We start from the raw sequence: 17,474 nt of genomic DNA on the forward strand, positions 1-17,474 counted from the left end.
AACATGAACAAGCGTGACGACACGTCCCGCCTGCCAGACATCTGGAAATTAGCCCTCCCCACAAAAACCGACACCAGAACCAGAGGCACACAGAACGCCATCTCCAATCAACCACACCAGACCCAAACCCAGACCCTCTCCACAGATAAATTACAGATACCATCCAGTAGCCAAACCATAGTGGCACCTCCGGATGCTGCACCCCCCTGCAATCCCTACACAGATCTGGCTGGCACAGGGCACAAAACCACAGCTCGCCCCTATACACGAAGCCAAGCCAGAGCACAACTAAGTGCAGTACAGCCATCTTCTCAGAAAAACTCTTCTCAGAAAAACTCAGAAAAACTCTTCACAAGCTCAAAAGGTCAAGACACGAAAGCTTTAGCAACTAATCCACACCTAATGACCCTCCTAAGTGGTACTCAGAATATCACTCAAGAAATCACTCAAGATATCCCTCAAGTAATTAATGAACAAAAGAAGAAAAGGCACAATAACCTGGGAACTTCCTCTCTGCCCAGAACGTTGGAGGCTATACACCACACCCCCTCAACAGTATTTATAGGAACTCAAACACTGAGATCCTGCTCTGTTCTAGTAACAAGAAGCCGAAAGCACCAGCCTGAAGATGACGAGTGAGACCTCGTCGAAACGTCGCCTAGACACCCCAACTCTTACACGGGAAGATACCCGAAAACACCAAAACCTGCATACTATATATACTATATATAATTCATAGTATACTATATATAATGTATAGTATAGTATAGTATAGTATAGTATAGTATAGTATATATAAGTTTTAATATACTATATATAATGTATAGTATAGTATAATATAGTATAGTATAAATACCATGTATAATTTATAGTATGCTATTTATAATGTATAGTACAGTATAGTATAGTATAGTATAGTATAGTATAGTATAGTATAGTATATATAATGTATAGTATAGTATAGTATAGTATAGTATGTATAATTTATAGTACACTATTTAGAATTTACAGTATAGTATAGTACAGTACAGTACAGTACAGTACAGTATAGTATAGTATGTATAATTTATAGTATACTATTTATAATGTATAGTATAGTATATATAAGTTTTAGTATACATATATAATGTATAGTATAGTATAGTATAGTATACATACTATGTATAATTTATAGTATACTATATATAATGTATAGTATTGTATAGTATATATAAGTTTTAATATACTATATATAATGTATAGTGTAGTGTAGTGTAGTGTAGTGTAGTATATATACTATGTATAATTTATAGTATACTATTTATAATGTATAGTATAGTATAGTATATATAAGTTTTAGTATACTATATATAATGTATAGTATAGTATAGTATAGTATAGTATAGTATAGTATAGTATAGTATAGTATAGTATAGTATAGTATAGTATATATAATTCATAGTATAGTATACTTATACTATATATACTATATATAATTCATAGTATACTATATATAATTTACAGCATAGTATATAGTATATAGTATATTAGGCCAGCCCGGAAATCGAGGAGAAGTTAGGGGTCCTCGACCAGCAGAGGGCCGGCCTGGAGAAAGCCTGGGTCCAGCGCCGGATGATGCTGGACCAATGCCTGGAGCTGCAGGTGATTGGTCGGTTCCGGGGGCGGGGCTTCCTTCCCCGGAGGCGGGGCCTCTTTGCCCGGAGGCAGGGCTAGGCAAATGGGGCTTCCCGAGGGGAGGAGCTTGCTAGAGTAGAGTAGAGTAGCGTATAGTATAGTATAGTATAATGTATAGTATAGTATAGTATAATGTATAGTATAGTATAGTATATATAATTTATAGTATAGTATATTTAAGTTTTAGTATACTATATATAATGTATAGTATAGTATAGTATAGTATAGTATAGTTTTAATATACTATATATATAATGTATAGTATAGTATGTATAATTTATAGTATAGTATAGTATAGTATAGTATAGTATAGTATAGTATAGTATAGTATATATAATTTATGGTATAGTATAGTATAGTATAGTATAGTATAGTATAGTATAGTATAGTATAGTATATATAATTTATAGTATAGTATAGTATGTATAATTTATAGTATACTATTTATAATTTATAGTATAGTATAGTATAAGTTTTAATATACTATATATAATGTATAGTATAGTATAGTATGATTTATAGTATACTATTTATAATTTATAGTATAGTATATATAATTTATAGTATAGTATAGTATAGTATAGTATAGTATAGTATAGTATAGTATAGTATGTATAATTTATACTATACTATTTATAATGTATAGCATAGCATAGCATAGTATAGTATTTATAATATTATTTATAATGTATAGTATAGTATATAGTATACTTATAGTATACTATATATACTATATGTAGTATGCTATATATGATTATAAACTATACTAAATATAATTTATAGTATAGTATATAGTATACTTATAGCATACTATATGTACAATATATATAGTATAGTATAGTATAGTATAGTATAGTATAGTATAGTATAGTATAGTATAGTATAGTATAGTATAGTATAGTATAGTATAGTATAGCAGTGTTTCCCAACCGGTGTTCCACGGCACACTACTGTGCCGTGAGACGTTGGCTGGTGTGCCGTGGGAGGGAGGCGGGCGAGTCGGGCGGTGAGAGGCGGCGTCGGCGAGGATCCGCGTCGAGCCGGGGGCGGCTCCGCGGTGGTGGTGCCGAGCGGCGGGGCAGCGCGTGCAAAAGGGAGGAGCGCGAGACAGCGGAGGAGGAGGAGGCCGGCATGTCCGGGCAGCAGCAGCAACAACAGCAGCAGCAACTCCCGGCGACGGCTCCTCAAGCCCCGCCGCCGCCCCCTCCTCCGCCCGCTATCGCCGCCACCACCACAACAGCCGCTGCCGCCTCAGTTGCCGCCGTCCCTCAGTCCCTTGCTCTGCTGCCTCCTCCCACCCCCAAAGCTTGGAGGTTCCCCGGCAAGGGGGAGGGAAAAAACTTTCACTTTCGTGCGTCCCTCCCGGCGTGACGCTGCGCGCTGACGTCACGGGGCTGTAATGGTGGTGTGCCGCGAGATTTTTTTCATTAAACAGGTGTGCCGTTGCCCAAAAAAGGTTGGGAAACACTGTAGTGTAGTATAGTATAGTATAGTATAGTATATATAATGCATAGTATAGTATAGTATACTTATACTATATATACTATATATAATTCATACTATACTATATATAATTTACAGCATAGTATATAGTACGTAGTCCTCGCTTCCATGGGTCAGAGGGCGCGGATCTATGGGTCCAGCTCCGCCCCCTCACCCCGACCCCTAACCTCTGCCCCACAGCTCTTCCACCGGGACTGTGAGCAGGCAGAGAACTGGATGGCGATACCCGGACCCCATTTCCTGTGCAGACAGGAAGTCCTGTTCTTCCATGGGTCACAGGGCAGAGTTCAATGGGTCCAGCTCCGCCTCCTCACCCCTGACCCCTCACCTCTGCCCCACACCTGCCCCACAGCTCTTCCACCCACTGCCCAGATCCCGTTTCCTGTGCAGACAGGAAGTCCCGTCCTTCCATGGGTCACAGGGCGGGGATCTATGGGTCCGGCTCCGCCCCCTCACCCTTGCCTCCTAACCTCCGCCCCACGCCTGCCCCACAGCTCTTCCACCCACTGCCCAGATCCCGTTTCCTGTGCAGACAGGAAGTCCCGTTCTTCCATGGGTCAGAGGGCGGAGATCTATGGGTCCAGCTCCGCCCCCTCACCCCTGACCCCTCACCTCTGCCCCACAGCTCTTCTGGAAGACCTACCTGGGGGTCTGCTTGGCCGACAGGGGGAGCGGCTATGTCCTGGGCTTCTGTGGGTCACAGGGCGGAGTTCTATGGGGCGGAGTTCTATGGGTCCAGCTCCGCCCCCTCACCGCTGACCCCTCACCTCTGCCCCACAGCTCTTCTGGAAGACCTACTTGGGGGTCTGTTTGGCCGACACGGGGAGCGGCTATGCCCTGGGCTTCCGTGGGTCACAGGGCGGAGTTCTGTGGGGCAGAGTTCTATGGGTCTAACTCCGCCCCCTCACCCCCGACCCCTCACCTCTGCCCCACAGCTCTTCCACCGGGACTGCGAGCAGGCGGAGAACTGGAGGGCGCTACCCGGACCCCACAGCTCTTCCACCCACTGCCCAGATCCCGTTTCCTGTGCAGACAGGAAGTCCTTGTCTACCGTGGGTCGGAGAGCTCTGACCCCTAACCTCTGGGGCTGCCTCCAAACCCACTACCCAGACCCTGTTTCCTGTGCAGACAGGAAGTCCTCGCTTCCATGGGTCAGAGGGCGGGGATCTATGGGTCCAGCTCTGCCCCCTCACCCCTCATCCCAGGCAGAGAACTGGAGGGTGCTACCCGGACCCCATTTCCTGTGCAGACAGGAAGTCCTGTTCTTCCATGGGTCACAGGGTGGAGATCTATGGGTCCGGCTCTGCCCCACACCTGCCCCACAGCTCTTCCACCCACTGCCCAGATCCCGTTTCCTGTGCAGACAGGAAGTCCTCGCTTCCACGGGTCAGAGGGCGGAGATCTATGGGTCCAGCTCCGCCCCCTCACCCCTGACCCCTCGCCTCTGCCCCACAGCTCTTCTACCGGGACTGCGAGCAGGCGGAGAACTGGAGGGCGCTACCCGGACCCCATTTCCTGTGCAGACAGGAAGTCCTCGCTTCCATGGGTCACAGGGCAGAGTTCTATGGGTCCAGCTCCGCCCCCCACCGGAAGACCCACTTGTGGGTCAGAGGGGTTTCCTACATAGGGGGCACCATCCAGAACCCGCTACCCGGAGCCCATTTCTGAGGGATGGGCTCAATCTGTGGGTCAGAGATCATATGGGTCCGGCTCCGCCCCCTCACCCCGACCCCTCGCCTCTGCCCCACAGCTCTTCCACCGGTACTGCGAGCAGGCAGAGAACTGGAGGGCGCTACCCAGACCCCACAGCTCTTCCACCCACTGCCCAGATCCCGTTTCCTGTGCAGACAGGAAGTCCTCGCTTCCATGGGTCAGAGGGCGGGGATCTATGGGTCCAGCTCCGCCCCCTCACCCCTCACCCCAGGCAGAGAGCTGGAGGGCGCTACCCGGACCCTGTTTCCTGTGCAGACAGGAAGTCCTTGCTTCCATGGGTCAGAGGGCGGAGATCTATGGGGGTCCTACATAGGGGGCACCGCCTGGAACCATCTAGGGTCCCCTACTTGGGGGGCAGAGAGGGATCTGCATGGCCAACACGGAGGGACAGACCCAAACCCGCTACCCGGACCCCGTTTCCTGTGCAGACAGGAAGTCCTCGCTTCCATGGGTCAGAGGGCGGAGATCTATGGGTCCGGCTCCGCCCCCTCACCCCGACCCCTCACCTCTGCCCCACAGCTCTTCCACCGGGACTGCGAGCAGGCGGAGAACTGGATGGCGGCCCGGGAAGCTTTCCTCAACACGGAGGACAAAGGTGATTCGCTGGACAGCGTGGAGGCGCTAATTAAGAAGCACGAGGATTTCGACAAGGCGATCAACGTCCAGGTGAGGCGGTCGACAGCGGAAAGCGGATTTATTAATTTAATTAAATTTAATTAATTTAACTAATCGCCCAGAATTTTCCTTTCTTCCGGGCGATTTAATCTGATATTTTCTTTTCTTTTGATCTGAATTTTCGTTTTAATTTTATTTTCATCTGAATTTTTCTTTTCTTTTGATCTGAATTTTCGTTTTAATTTTCTTTTCATCTGAATTTTTCTTTTCTTTTGATCTGAATTTCAGTTTTAATTTTCTTTTCATCTGAATTTTTCTTTTCTTTTGATCTGAATTTCAGTTTTAATTTTCTTTCAATCTGAATTTTTTCTTTCGTTCTTCCTTTTTTCCCGTCCAGGAGGAAAAAATTGCCGCTCTGCAATCGTTCGCCGAACAGCTGATTTCGGCCGACCACTACGCCAAAGGAGTCGTTGCCAATCGGCGTAACGAAGTTCTGGACAGGTCAGTGGGAAAAATCTGATTTATTTATTTTTCTCTAGGTTGGGGTGCATGCAAGAGATCTGGGCTTTCAGGCTGCCCTAAATGGAATTTTATTTATTTAAGTTTTAATTAAAGAATTAATTAATTAAAGATTAATTAAAGAATTAAAGATCAATATTTTACTTTATTTATTAATTTATAACCGTAGAATAATAGAATAGAATAGAAGAATAGAAGAATAAATGATTATTTATCTTTAATTAAAGAATTAAAGATGATTATCAATATTTTACTTTATTTCTTAATTTATAACCATAGAAGAATAGAATAGAATAGAAGAATAGAATAATAAATGTTTATTTATCTTTAATTAAAGAATTAAAAATTATTATCAATATTTTACTTTATTTATTAATTTATAACCATAGAAGAAGAGAATAGAATAGAAGAATAGAAGAATAAATGATGATTATCAATATTTTCCTTTATTTATTAATTTATAACCATAGAAGAATAGAATAGAATATTCTTATTCGTATGTATTATGTATTCTTATTATGTATAATTTTTATTCTTAGATAGGATATTATAAATATAAATATAATAATATATTGTATAATATATGATATTATAAATATAAATATAATAATAATAATATACTGTATGATAGATGAAGAATAATATATTATTCTTATTCTTATGTATAATTCTTCTTCTTTAAATAATAATAATAGTAATATATTATTGTTGTTGTTTTGTTATTATTCTAATTAGTCTAATGATGTTATTATTATTATTATTATTATTATTATTATTATTATTATTATTATTATTATTATTATTATTTCTTATGTTTAATTCTTATTTAGTTAATAATTATTATTATATTTATTATTTCTTCTGTTTAATTCTTATTTAATTAATAATAATAGTAATATATTCTTGTTGTTGTTTTGTTATTATTCTAATTATTCTAATATTATTATCATTATTATTATTATTATTATTATTATATTATTATTATTATTTCTTCTGTTTAATTCTTATTTAATTAATAATAATAGTAATATATTCTTGTTGTTGTTTTGTTGTTATTCTAATTATTCTAATGATGATATTATTATTATATTTGTTATTATATTTGTTATTATATTTATTATTATATTTATTATTTCTTCTGTTTAATTAATAATAATAGTAATATATTCTTGTTGTTGTTTTGTTATTATTCTAATTATTCTAATGATGATATTATTATTATTATTATTATTATTATTATTATTATTATTATTATTATTATTATTATTATTATTATATTTATTATTTCTTGTTGTTCCTCCTCCCGCCCCCTAGGTGGCGCCGCCTGAAGGCCCAGATGATCGAGAAGCGCTCCAAACTGGGCGAGTCCCAAACCCTCCAGCAGTTCAGCCGCGACGTCGACGAGATCGAGGCCTGGATCAGCGAGAAGCTGCAGACCGCCAGCGACGAGTCCTACAAAGATCCCACCAACATCCAGGTGAGGGATCCTGAGAAGGAGGGATTATTAGGCGATTATTAGAGGGTTATTAGGATGATTAGATGGTTGGATGTGAGGTTATTGTTGGATTATTAGAGGATTATTAGGTGGTTATTAGGGTGATTAGATGGTTGGATGTGAGGTTATTGTTGGATTATTAGAGGATTATTAGAGGATTATTAGGATGATGAGAATCCGACAAGGATCCGACCAACATCCAGGTGAGGGATCCTGAGAAGGAGGGATTATTAGGCTATTATTAGAGGGTTATTAGGGTGATCAGATGGTTGGATGTGAGGTTATTGTTAGATTATTAGAGGATTATTAGAGGATTATTAGGATGACCAGAATCCTACAAGGATCCCACCAACATCCAGGGGATCACATGGAGAACAGAATCCAATGAGGGATTATTAGAGGATTATTAGACCACTAATAGGATGATGAGATGGTTGTATGTGAGGTTATAGTTAGATTATTAGGTGATTAGATGATGATTATTAGACATTATTTAGGATTATTAGATGGATTATTAGGCGGTTATTAGGGTGATTAGATAGTTGGATGTGAGGCTATTGTTGGATTATTAGAGGATTATTAGGATGATGAGAATCCTACAAGGATCCCACCAACATCCAGGTGAGAGATCCTAAGAAGGAGGGATTATTAGAGGATTATTAGACAAATATTAGGATGATTAGATGGTTGGATGTTGTAATATTGTTAGATTATTAGAGGATTATTAGGATTATTAGGTGATTATTAGGACGATGAGAATCCAACAACGATCCCACCAACATCCAGGTGAGGGATCCTGAGAAGGAGGGATTATTAGGCGATTATTAGACAAATATTAGGATGATTAGATGGTTGGATGTTGGAATATTGTTAGATTATTAGAGGATTATTAGGATTATTAGATGATTATTAGGACGATGAGAATCCTACAAAGATCCCACCAACATCCAGGTGAGGGATCCTGAGAAGGAGGGATTATTAGGCGATTATTAGACGAATATTAGGATGATTAGATGGTTGGATGTTGAAATATTGTTAGATTATTAGAGGATTATTAGGATTATTAGATGGTTATTAGGCGATTATTAGGATGATTAGATGAAATGCAGACCGGATCCCTCTGGAACGGATCCCTCTGGACTGGACCCCCTGAACCAGAATCCTCTGGACCAGATCCTTCCAGACAGAATCCCCTGGACCAGATCCTTTGGGACCCGATCCCCAGGACCCGATCCCCCTGGACTATAATCCCCTAGACCGGATCCTTCAGGCTCGGATCCCTCTGGACCAGAATCCCCCTGGACCAGATCCCCTGACCAGATCCTTCCAGACCGTATCTCCCTGGACCGGATCCTTCGGGACCAGATCCCCAGAACTGATCCCTTTGACTAGAATCCCCTAGACCGGATCCTTCAGGCTTAGGTCCCTCTGGACCAGAATCCCCTGGACCAGATCCCCCTGACCAGATCATTCCGGACCGTATCTCCCTTGACCGGATCCTTCGGGACCAGATCCCCAGGACCCGATCCCCCTGGACTAGAATCCCCTAGACCGGATCCTTCAGGCTCGGATCCCTCTGGACCAGAATCCCCTGGACCAGATCCCCTGACCAGATCCTTCCGGACCGTATCTCCCTGGACCGGATCCTTCAGGACCAGATCCCCAGGACCCGACCCCCCTGAACTAGAATCCCCTAGACTGGATCCTTCAGGCTCGGATCCCTCTGGACCAGAATCCCCCTGGACCAGAATCCCCCTGACCAGATCCTTCCGGACCGTATCTCCCTGGACCGGATCCTTCAGGACCAGATCCCCAGGACCCGATCTCCCTGGACTAGAATCCCCTAGACCGGATCCTTCAGGCTCGGATCCCTCTGGACCAGAATCCCCCTGGACCAGATCCTTCCGGACCGTATCTCCCTGGACCCGATCCTTCCAGACCGGATCCCCCTGGACCCCCTTAAGAGAGTTTGTAATGGTCCAGTAAACGCTTCCGCTGCGCCACCAGCAACAGCTCTCTTTGCAGAGCATTAATTAAGTCCAGTGCAGAGATTCTTGTTGCAGTACAGGCTTCAGAGTCTCAGCAGCAAAGAAATAACGACACAGGGAAGCCTGTCTTTCCAAAGACAGGTTTATTGCAGAAAGATAACAGAAACACCTCCGGAGCTTTCGGACATTTTTGCTTCACGCCCCACACACAGAGAAAACAAACACTCTTTATATACTGAGCAACTTAACAACTTAACGAGCTTGACTACTTAAAGTTACATGACATTGCTAACTTGCCAGCGTCTTAGGTTTCACACCCTAACACCCCCTCTCGCTGGCAATACAAAAAACAAAATTACTTCAGACCCATTTCTTCACAAAAGTTTTCATGCCGCTGAAACCCAAGCGGTTTTGTAAAACCATCAGCTTGATTTTCATGACTGGGACAGTAATTTAATTTAACAATTCCTGCTTTTACCGTTTGACAAACATTTTGAAAGCGGATATCCAAATGTTTTGTACGACCTTTAAACTGCCCATTTTGTGCTAACTTAAGACATGGTTGATTATCACCCTATACAGTGATTGGAGTGATGGCCTTTTCATACATCTCTTGTGCCAAGCATTTGTAAAATTCTAGATCTCTACATAACTCAGATAAGGCACAGAACTCAGCTTCTGTTGATGACAAAGCAATCAGGTTTTGTTTCTTGGATCTCCACCCAATCAGAGAGTTACCAAATTTTATTACACAGCCAGACACTGATTTTCTATCCTTTAAATTTGCCCAATCACTATCTGCCCAACAAGTAATCTGTGCTTGTCCTTCCGAAGACAATTCAAGGCAAAAATCTTTGGTGTATTGTAAATATCTTAACACTCTTTGAATTCCTTTCCATGCATTTACACTAGGTTTCGAAGCTTCTCTGCTGAGTAAGTTAACAGCGTAAGCAATATCTGGTCTACTCCATTGCGAAAGATGAAGTAAGCTTCCCAGTGCTGACTGAAAGATTTCAGCACGCTTGAATTCAGCACTATCCTTGAACTCATTGTCTTTTACAAAACCCATTTCCATCGGTGTTCTAACACCTGCACACTCCATCATGTTAAACTTTTTCACCATTTGCAATATCTTGCCTTTTTGATTCAGTAGAAAACTGCCATTTTTGGTCCTATCTATCTGAACACCAAGATAGACCTTCACATCACCAAGATTCTTAACTTTGAAGTGTTTATTTAACTCTTTGGCTAGTTTTTTTACTTGTTCTTGTGTCTTTGAAGTATAAATCAGGTCATCTACATAAACAAGCAAAGATTCTTGAGCATCTCCTGAACTTCTGAAATATAAGCAATTGTCAGCCTTGCTCCTGCTAAAACCAATGCCTACCAAAACGTCATTCAAACACTCATTCCAATTATGAGCAGATTGCTTGAGTCCATAAATAGATTTGTGTAGTTTCCATACCTGATTTGATTTACCAACTTTCAATCCTGGCGGTAGCTCCATATAGAGCTCTTCAGCCAAGTCTGAATGAAGATAAGCTGTAGAGACATCAAATTGATTCACTTTGAACCCTTTCTGAGCAGCAACTGCTAATAGTGCCCGTAGGGTTTCACTCCTTGAAGTGGGTGCATAGACTTCGGAATAATGTAACCCCTTTCTTTGCGTAAAACCTCGAGCTACAAGTCTTGCTTTGTACTCTGGTTTCCCCATCGCTGTTGTCTTTATCCTGTACACCCACCTACAACTTACTGCCTTGGCACCTTCTGGCAGTTTGGTGATGGAAAACACACCCAGTTCTTTCATAGAATTCAACTCCTTTTGCATGGCCTCACGCCACCTACTGGCCTCCTCCTGGGGTAATTGCTCAACCTCCTCAAAACTTTCAGGTTCGCAATTTGCCAAACCAGCCCAAACACTAATAGCTTGGTACCTTTCAGGAGGTTTACCTTTGTTGGCACGCTTAGAACGCCTTAACAGTTCCTGCGATGTTCCTTCAGTTTCCCCCTCTGACCCAGAATCACTAGTCGTCACCTGTTTGTCACTAGTAGTTGAAGAACTTTCTGATTCTGACTTTACACGTCTCTCTTGCTGTACAGGTGAACTTTTAGAGCTAGAAGATTCTGACTTTACAGACTTGGGTGAACTAGGCGATTTCTCACCCTCGTCCTCAGACTCAAATTCCTCAGTCTGTTCTGGAATTAATACCTGCCCTGGGGCCTGAGTTTCATTGCTACTGTTCACCACATCAAATAGTAGGTCAGGATTTCCATGAATTTTATTCCAACCATCCTGTTCACAAAATTCTGCACTTCTGCTGATTGTGATTTTCGTTTGATTGCCTTCTACATTCACAAATCTCCAACCTTTTGTGTTTGCTTGATAACCACAGAAAAACATTTCTTTAGACCTAGGATCGCCTTTCCTAGGCACCAGCACATAAGCACGACATCCAAAAACTCTTAGATGATCAATTTTTGGTTTTTTCCCAAATAGCATGAAGTAAGGAGTGTTGCCTACTGTGCTATTGTACACTCTGTTAAAAGTATAATTCGCATACAATGCAGCCTCAGCCCAAAAACGCTGTGGAAGTCCAGAATCAAACAGCAAAGCAGTAATGGCTTCCTGTAATGTTCGAAATTTTCTTTCGGCAACTGCATTCTCCTGTGGTGAATAGGGATTGGTAAGTCTATGAACTATACCTTTCCTTTTTAACCATGTCTCCAGCGTGTGGTTCACATATTCCCCACCACGATCTGATTGTATTTTACGTACCCTGGTGTCAAATTTACATTCGACTTCTTCAATCCAATCCATCAGGATGGAAGCTGCTTGTGATTTTTCTTTCAGAAAGAAAACCCAACTAGCCCTTGAAAAGTCATCCACCAAAATTTGCATAAATCTCGCACCTCCAAGTGATTTGACTGGCATAGGGCCACACACGTCTGTGTGCACAAGTTCAAAGGGTTTCTTGCTTACTCTATCAGATCTAGGATAGTTACATGTCTTAACCTTAGCATGTTTACAAGCACAACAATCCAGAAAATTTGGACAGGGCTTAATGTTACACTCCTCAGCTAAATCTGGCATCTTGCTTACATACTTAAAGCATATATGAGCTAACCTTCTGTGTAGTAGATGTGCACAACCTGTATGAGGAGCCTTATTTACACACTTAGCTTGCGCTTCACCTGTTGAACATCTACCTGCTGCTAACTGCTCTTCAACCAAAACAAAAAGCCCATCCTCACAGGGAATTTTAACTAGCTCCTTCCCCTGTTTCGAAATGGTGCACACATCATTTTCAAACTCAACCTTAAAACCACTTTTTACCAGGCATGACACACTCAAAAGTCCATTCTTCATTCCTGGAAGAACAAAAACAGGAAGGTTAGTTTGCAAACAGTTAACATAAATTCTGCCTTTAAGGCTTATTTCTCGTTTACTATTGTCTGCTATAGTCACGGTTTTTGCAACTGGCAATGTCTTGCAGTTCATCAAGCGGCCACTAGATGTCGCTGGAACTAAACTGTGACTTGCTCCACTGTCAATTATCCACTTCAAGGTTTGTTGGCTCCTTCTAGGACTCTGTTGTGCTGCCATTGCAGATAGTCCCTTATCAGCACCTGCTCCCCCTCTGGATCGTTGATTCTTGTAGTTCTCACGTCGTCTTCCCCTGTAACTCCGGAAACTGGCCATGGACTGTTGAAATTCCTGTTGCTTTTCTGGACACTTTGCTATCAAATGAAACCTGCTGCCACATCGAAAACATGACTTGCTGGCCATAGCAGACACTTGTGAGGCTTCCTTACAGCTCTGCCTGCTAGTTTCCCCACGCTGGAAATTATCTGAACATCCAACCCTTGGGGTATTTGAATTATCAATACGTTTTCGCTGATGTTGATATTCTTGTTCACACAATCTGCCAGTCACATAATTCATATTCAGCTGGTCCTCTGGCAAAACTTGTAAAGTTAGTACTAAGTTTTCAAACCCTGTATGCAGGCTGCTAAGCAGAGTATAAACTTTAATATTTTCAGGAAAATTCACACCTAAAGACGACAGTTGGTTGAAATACTCAGTCATCTGTGACGTGTGTTCAACCACACTATCCCCTGGCTTCAGTTTCAACTCATACAAAGCACGTATAATGTTCACCTTCTCTCCGGGCGTGGCTCTATGGTGAATTCGCCTAAGAGCTTCCCAAATTTCAAATGCAGACCTTAAATTTTCCACATGAGGTAATTGGGAATTGTCTATCGATACCATCAACATGCATCTAGCTTTAGTGTCCATTTTATCATGTTCCCTGTTCTGGGCATGTGCAGCAGCCTGTTGCTCTGCTGTGGCATCTGCTGCAACAGCCACAAACGGCTTTCGCCTCTGGACATAGTCAGCCCACACTTCTTTGGCTTCCAACCAGACTTGAGCCCTCTTAGACCACTGCACGTAATTAGCAGAGTTCAACTTTGTAAAGGGAACCTGGAAATTTTCCACTGCCATTCTTGGGGTCTGCTGCTACTCCCTCTGTGTGCCCTTTCTTTTCTTTCCCCTTGGGATTTGTCTTACTCACTTTTCAGACGCCTCCAGCCTCCTTTAAGAGCTGGATTTACGACCAAGCCGGTCTTCTCTCATCCGAAAGCTGCTTTCACTTTCTCTGCACAGAATACAGCTGTAGAAACGTAGAAGGATCCATAACCTAAGAGAGTTTGTAATGGTCCAGTAAACGCTTCCGCTGCGCCACCAGCAACAGCTCTCTTTGCAGAGCATTAATTAAGTCCAGTGCAGAGATTCTTGTTGCAGTACAGGCTTCAGAGTCTCAGCAGCAAAGAAATAACGACACAGGGAAGCCTGTCTTTCCAAAGACAGGTTTATTGCAGAAAGATAACAGAAACACCTCCGGAGCTTTCGGACATTTTTGCTTCACGCCCCAACACACAGAGAAAACAAACACTCTTTATATACTGAGCAACTTAACAACTTAACGAGCTTGACTACTTAAAGTTACATGACATTGCTAACTTGCCAGCGTCTTAGGTTTCACACCCTAACACCCCTCCCTGCTCTCTCCACATGGATCAGCCCAGTGGGCAGAGAACCGTCGGTCGATCTGCTGGGATCCACTGGGGCAGCTGAGTCCGGAAAGGCGCCGGTCAGTCCCGGGTCGGCGGGATCCCTCCCCCGCCAGATCCCTCCCCGCCAGATCCCTCCCTGCCAGATTCCTCTCCGCTCCCGGCCAACCAGAAAGCAGGGCTCCGTTTCTCCCCCCTCACCCACCGGATTAACGACAGTCGCCGGATCCCGGGAACCGGATCCTGATCTCTCTCTCTCTCTCTCCTTTTCTTCTTTCCCTCTCTCCTTCCAGCTCTCCAAACTCCTGGTAAGTCTCTCTCCGTTATTTGTCGGCTTGCCTTTTCTTCTTCTTCTTTCTTCTTCTTCTTTCTTCTTTTCTTCTTTATTTTTTCATTTTTATTCTTATTCTTTATTTTTTCATTTTCATTTTTATTCTTTCTTCTTTTGTCCTTATTGTTATTTTCATTTCTTTATCATTCTTCTTCTTCTTCTTCTTCTTCTTCTTCTTCTTCTTCTTTCCAATTCTTTTCTTCTTACTTATCATTTATTCTTTTATTCTTATTCTTTATTCTTTTATCTTTATTGTTATCCTTATTTTCATTTATTTATTTATTATTATTATTATTTATTTTATTCTTATTCTGATTTCTTCTTCTTCTTTCCGATTCTTTTATTCTTACATCCTCTTTATCATTTATTATTTTATTCTTATTTCTTATTCTTTTATTCTTATTTATCATTTATTCTTTTATTCTTATTCTTATTATTTCCAATTCTTTTATTATTATTCCTATTTATTGTTTATTCTTTTATTCTTATTTATTATCTATTCTTTTATTCTTATTCTTATTTCCAATTCCTTTATTATTTATTATTATTTTATAATTACCGATTATTTTATTCTTATTTATTATTTGTTCTTTCATTCTTATTTATTATTTATTCTTTTATTCTTCTTATTATTTCCGATTCTTTTATTCTTCTTTTTATTCTTCTTTATCATTTATTATTTTATTCTTATTATTGTTTCCAATTCTTTTATTCTTATTCCTATTTATTGATTATTCTTTTATTCTTATTTATTATCTATTCTTTTCTTCTTCTTATTTCCAATTCTTTTATTATTTATTATTATTTTATAATTACTGATTCTTTTATTCTTATTTATTATTTATTCTTTTATTCTTATTTATTCTTTATTCTTTTATTCTTCTTATTATTTCTGATTTTTTTATTCTTATTTCTTATTTTATTCTTATTATTTCCAATTCTTTTATTCTTATTTATCATTTATTCTTTTATTCTTATTTTTCTTATTTCCGATTCTTTTATTCTTATTACTTTATTCTTATTATTTCTAATTCTTTTATGATTATTCTTATTTATTCTTTATTCTTTTATACTTATTTATTCTTTATTCTTCTTCTTATTTCCAATTCTTTTATTATTTATTATTTATTATTATTTTATAATTATTATTACCGATTCTTTTATTCTTATTTATTATTTATTCTTTTATTCTTATTTATTCTTTATTCTTTTATTCTTCCTATTATTTCCAATTCTTTTATTCTTCTTTTTTCTTTTCTCGTTCCCCCCGTTCATTCGTTCGTTCGTTCGCTCGTCCGTCTGTCCCGTCTTTCTCGTTTGGATGCCTTTTTCGTTTCTCTCCCCTCTCGTTATATGACATCACCTCGTTATATGACATCACCCTCATCGCCGTCCAATCGTGTGTGTTTTATACATAAATACATTGACCGATTTATTTATTTATTGACCGATTTATTTATTAACCTACGTTTATATATTAACCTTTTATTTATTAACCTATTTTTATTCATTAATCTGTCAATCTTTTTCTTAATTAACCTACTTATTTATTAACCTGTGCTGATTTGTTAACCTCTTATTGGCTTATTAACCTGTTTTCATTCATTAATTGATAATAATATTAATAATAATAATATTAATATTAATCAATATTATTATCAATCAATCAATGATCAATGAATGATCAATAATATTAATTGATCTATTAATATTTTTTAAAAACTAACCTATTTATTTATATAGTAACACAATTCGTTCATTTTAATTATTAACCTGTTTATATATTAACCTGTTTCTTTAGTAACCTTTTATTTATCCACCTTTTATTTATTATTATTATCTATTTGCCTATTTATTTATGATTTATTCACCTATTTTTAATTATGTATTTATTAACTTTTTATTTCTGGATGAACCTGTTCGCTAATCTATTTATTTATTTGTTTATTGATTATTAAACTATTTATTTATCTATTTATTTTTTATAAAAATTACCTATTTATTTATATAGTAACACAATTCATTCATTTTTTTTAATTATTAACTTGTTTATATATTAACCTGTTTCTCTAGTAACCTTTTATTTACCCACCTTTTATTTGTTATTATTATTTATTTGCCTATTTATTTATGATTTATTCACCTATTTATTTATGATTTATTCACCGATTTTTAAAAAGAAATTATGTATTTATTTATATGCTTATATTATGTACTTATTTATATATATTTATTGACTTTTTATTTCTGGATGAACCTGTTCGCTCATCTATTTATTTATTTGCTTATCGCTTATGAAACTATTTATTTATCTATTTATTGATCAACCTATTTTTTCTCTCGACCCATTTATCTATTTGCTTATTGGCCTATTTACTTAGGAACTATTTACTTATTCCCCCCTTATCAACCCATTGACTTAGGAACCTATTCCCCTCTTATTAACCCATTTATTTATTTGTTTTTTAAATTGATTTTCATACATTCATTTATTGATCGATCGATTTACTATTTTGTCTGCGCGCCAAAAATTGGTGTCCCCCGTTTTGCCCGTTTTTACGCC

The 17,474-nt window shown here is 39.4% G+C and overlaps 1 protein-coding gene and 1 pseudogene across 2 annotated transcripts in view; both read left to right on the forward strand.

Moving 5' to 3' along the window:
- LOC308578205 (protein CIMAP1C-like) overlaps positions 1-17,474 on the forward strand; it is a 797,869-nt pseudogene that overhangs the window by 499,745 nt on the left and 280,650 nt on the right. The gene's annotated exons all lie outside the window — the stretch shown is intronic.
- LOC308578125 (spectrin alpha chain, non-erythrocytic 1-like) overlaps positions 1-17,474 on the forward strand; it is a gene marked incomplete at its 5' end in the record, with an annotated part of 102,216 nt that overhangs the window by 23,012 nt on the left and 61,730 nt on the right. Inside the window, 3 exons of the mRNA XM_081178389.1 lie at positions 5,410-5,556; positions 5,903-6,006; positions 7,339-7,501. Of these exons, the coding sequence (XP_081034515.1) occupies positions 5,410-5,556; positions 5,903-6,006; positions 7,339-7,501 (414 nt within the window). The remainder of the gene's footprint in view (positions 1-5,409; positions 5,557-5,902; positions 6,007-7,338; positions 7,502-17,474) is intronic.

This window comes from Podarcis bocagei, assembly GCF_964188305.1.
Source record: "Podarcis bocagei genome assembly, chromosome: W".
NCBI lineage: Eukaryota > Metazoa > Chordata > Lepidosauria > Squamata > Lacertidae > Podarcis > Podarcis bocagei.